Source organism: Octopus sinensis, linkage group LG9 (assembly GCF_006345805.1).
Source record: "Octopus sinensis linkage group LG9, ASM634580v1, whole genome shotgun sequence".
NCBI lineage: Eukaryota > Metazoa > Mollusca > Cephalopoda > Octopoda > Octopodidae > Octopus > Octopus sinensis.
In genome coordinates, this window is record NC_043005.1 from 28,492,909 (window position 1) to 28,497,339 (window position 4,431).

At 41.8% G+C, this 4,431-nt stretch overlaps 1 protein-coding gene across 3 annotated transcripts in view; it reads left to right on the forward strand.

Moving 5' to 3' along the window:
• The first annotated feature begins 1,142 nt into the window (after positions 1 to 1,142).
• The window catches only part of LOC115215592 (diacylglycerol kinase theta), a 250,869-nt gene continuing 247,580 nt past the window's right edge, over positions 1,143 to 4,431 (forward strand). For 2 of the 3 annotated variants that reach the window (XM_036505853.1, XM_029784809.2), the window contains exon 1: positions 1,414 to 1,800. In XM_036505853.1, coding sequence (XP_036361746.1) covers positions 1,548 to 1,800 — 253 coding nt within the window. In that variant the 5' untranslated portion in view covers positions 1,414 to 1,547. Of the gene's footprint in view, positions 1,801 to 4,431 lie in introns of all 3 variants that reach the window. The other variant, XM_029784808.2, reaches the window with a different exon arrangement.

A 4,431-nucleotide genomic window follows, 5' to 3' on the forward strand; every position in this document is an offset into this window, starting at 1 on the left:
CATTTTGGCCCTTTTTTTTCCTTCTGTTTTTATCTCACCCCCACTTCTAATCTAATACTAGTTACATCTTGTAATACTGCTGCTATCACCCGACCATTTCTCTTACCACCAATGCTTCCTCTTATCTTTCGGTTTCCCATCCTCTCCTTTTTCACCATTCCTTAACTCATCCTCTGTTGCTCTCTCTCCCACCTCTCTCACTCATATATATTATATATATATATAATATATATATATATACATCGCTTTGCACCTATTGTCTCTGTCTGTCCGTCTCTCTCTCTTTTTCTCTCTCTCCCTCTCTCTCTCTCTCTCTCTCTCTCTCTTCAACATTGCTAACCACCATCGCTTTTCATCGTTTCCCTCTCGTCTTCATCTTCTCTGCTGTTTCACCAGTTGAGTTCTTCTCCGTTCGTTCGTTGGTGGCAAACAACAAACTGTCTTCTAAAGTCCGTGCCTCTGCTCCTCCCCATGTGTGGCGGCACAGTCCGTGTGCTGGAAACACCTTGCCGAACTGGTGAGGCCCGAACTGTTTTCTCGTCAACTTCTTCAGAACGGCTGTCGTCGTCGTCGTCGCCGCGGTCGGAGGAGGAGGAGGAGGAGGCGGAGGAGGAGGGGCAGCAGCAGGTCCACCGTCACCACCATCACCATCACCACCACCACCACCACTGCCACCAACCACACCACCGCCACCAACAGCAGCAGCAACAACAACACCATCATCATCGTCATCAGCATCATCATCATCATCATCATCACCAACAACAACAATACCATCACTGCCACCGCCGATACAACAACAACAGCATTATCAAGAACAACCACAACCAGCCTCACCACCACCACCACCACTACGGCAACAACAAGACGAAGAATTACAACAACAATCTAACAACAGAATTACCACAACTGCCAACATTCGTACTAACAGGGCAGCCACCACCAATATTTCTGCTACTACCAACACCACTAACACTGGTGTTAGTAGTAGTAGTAGTAGTAGTAGTAGTAGAAGTAGTAGTAGTGGTGGTAGTAATAGTAGTGGTGGTGGTAGTAGTAATACCACTACTACTACAACAACAACAACCACGACGACGTCTACGACCACCACCGCCACCACCACCACCATTACTACTACTACTAATACGTTTGGCACAGAACGACAACAACAACAACCAACAACAGCAGCAGCCGCGGTATTATTACTACAACAACAACAACTGCTGCAACAACAACACCACCACCATCGCCGCCATCGTCACCATTACCACAAACGCAAACCATTACAACAACTACTACTACACCAAGTGGCCCTACTACTACCGCCACTCTATCAATCAGCAGCAGCAGCAGCACCAACAGCAGCAGCAGCACTATTGCCATCAACTGTAACACATACCACTACCACCACGACCAGCACCGCCGCCGCTGCTGCTGCTACAGGCGTCACCACCGCCTCCACCACCTCTAGTAGCAGCAGTAGTAGTAGTACAACCACTACCACCACCACTACTACTACTACTACTAGTGTTCCTCACACTACTAGCATGGCTGATCCGGTGCTTGTGTCGGGCAAGCCGACCACGCCGACCAACAGTGCAGTGGATACATCGTCCTCCATTGACAAACAAGATGTGGACAGACTTACGGAAAGCCCGTCTTCCGGGGGAAGTCTGGACAATTCGGTGGAGCACGGGCATGGCCATTTCTTCATTAAAAAAACGTTCCATAAACCTACCTACTGTCACCACTGTACCGACATGCTATGGGGTCTCATCGGACAAGGATATATCTGTGAAGGTAAGTTGACCGTTCACCCTTTTTCTATACCACACACTACCACCTTATATATATATATACACACACACACACATACATACATATAGTACTCTTCGTTTATTCTGTTTCTGTATACATATATTTATCGAACACATACATAGCTACCCGCATTGTATTCACAAAGTCACCCGCTTCATTCTGCCCTCCCCCCGACTCAAGGTGGGTTACGAAGATCTATAATCACCCTTTGTCATCCTTGTCCTAACAGGTCCTCATGTACCTTACCCGCCACACATACACACACTTCTCAACCTTTATTAAGATCTGTGCTGGAGACAGAAAACCAATCTATCTCTCTGAGATAAACGAATCTATATCGGCATTAACTGTTTCGGAGAGACTGGCCGAACCCAATTCCTTCGTTGCTGTATTGCGATTGTGATCACTTAATTGAATCTATTATAAGGTGTACGTTCCAGCTCAAATCCTGCCGAGGTCAACTTTGCTTTTCAGCCTTTCCGGGGTCGAGAAAATAAAAGTACCTGTCAAATGCTGGAGTCGATGATATCGACTGATCTATTTGTCTTATAAAATTACTAGCCTTATGCCTGTGTCAGAAACCATTAAAGAAGGGTGTACCTTTGTAATAAAGAATTTTATTGAATATTTTGCAATTAATAAGGAACACAGTTGCTGTATCTACCCGCATGAGCTACCCAGTTAGTTACATGGCACGCATTTACGCTGTACAACCTGTACGAAGCACCCAATTTGAATATTACAGCAAATACGTTTTGAATATTTCCATTGCTTCTGTGTTGTAGTTGACTGACCACTACCACAACCACCAGAATCATCGCCACCACCGCCACCACCACACTGGCATTCAATCTTATACCTGTATCGGATTCTCGTTCTTTTTCTGTTTTGTTTTCTTCTTTTTTTTTCACTGTTGCGGCTGTTTTTTTGTTGTAGATGTTTGTGTGTTTGTTTGTTAGTTCCCCCTGTTTATTTTAATGATGTTCAGATACCTTCTCCCTTCAACATCAACAAATGGCTTCAATGTAGTAGTACCAGCGCCAGCAACAACTTGCAACAGTGCTACCATTACATAGAATGTGTGTGCGTGTGTCTGTGTGTAGGTTAAAATGTGTGTTGTGCGTGTGCTTGTGTATAAATGTATGCTTGTGTGTGGTAAATCTGTGTGTGTGTGGTAAGTGTATGTTTGTGTGTGTGTGTGGTAAATCTGTGTGTGTGTGTGTGTGTGGTAAGTGTATGTTTGTGTGTGTGTGTGTGGTAAATGTATGTATGTGTGTGGGTAAATGTACGTGTGTGTGTGTGTGGTAATGTATGTTTGTGTGTGTATTTGTGCAGAAATGTATGTGTCTGTGAGTGAGTGTGTATGTCTGTATCTGTGTGAATAAATTTATGTATTTAAATGTATGTAATTGTACAAATATGCGTGTGTATGTACGCTTTCATACATACGTACGTATATACACAGATATTTCATTCCCGTCTGCTTATAATACACGCGCACACATACATCCTTTACCTGTCTGCGCACACATACACGTATCTGTCTGCATATGTGTATACACACATTTCTTACCTGTCTGTAGACACACACACACTCGTGTGTGTGTATGTGTGTACATATATAATGTATATATATGTGTGTGTATGTGTGTGTACACACATGATATCGTACCGTACGAATTATTCAATTGTCTTCTCTTTTTCTAACATTTTACATTAAAATAAATTAACCAAAGCATACATAAGGAGGTTGCACTTGGCAATATCTTGTACTGCAATTATATATACATTTTTGTATATAAAAGTGTATATCTATCTGTCTATCTATCTGTCTGTCTATCTATCTATCTGTCTATCTATCTGTCTATCTATCTGTCTATCTATCTGTCTATCTATCTGTCTATCTGTCTATCTATCTGTCTGTCTATCTATCTATCTGTCTATCTATCCGTCTATCTGTCTATCTATCCGTCTATCTGTCTATCTATCCGTCTATCTGTCTATCTATCCGTCTATCCGTCTATCTGTCTGTCTATCTATCTATCCGTCCGTCTATCTATCTATCTATCTATCTGTCTATCCGTCTATCTATCCGTCTATCTGTCTATCTATCTGTCTATCTATCTGTCTATCTGTCTGTCTATCTATCTGTCTATCTGTCTGTCTGTCTGTCTGTCTGTCTGTCTATCTATCTATCTATCTATCTATCTATCTATCTATCTATCTATCTATCTCTGTCCGTCCGTCTGTCTGTCTGTCTATCTATCTGTCCATCTGTCTGTCTGTCTATCTATCTACCTATAGGTGTTTATATGTATGTATGAATGGATATATGTGCGAATATGTGTGTATCTATAGCTGTATGTAAATGTGTGCATATCAATGTAAGTATACGCGCGCACACACACATGTAATTACATGTATGTATATATATATATATATATATATATATATATATTTATGGAGAGAGAGAGAGAGGTGTACATGTAGGTATGTAGGTGTGTGTGTGTGTGTATATATATATATATATATATATATATGCATATATGTACGCCTGTAGACACATATACGCGTATTTGCGTGAGTGTGGTGTATATATATATATATATTATA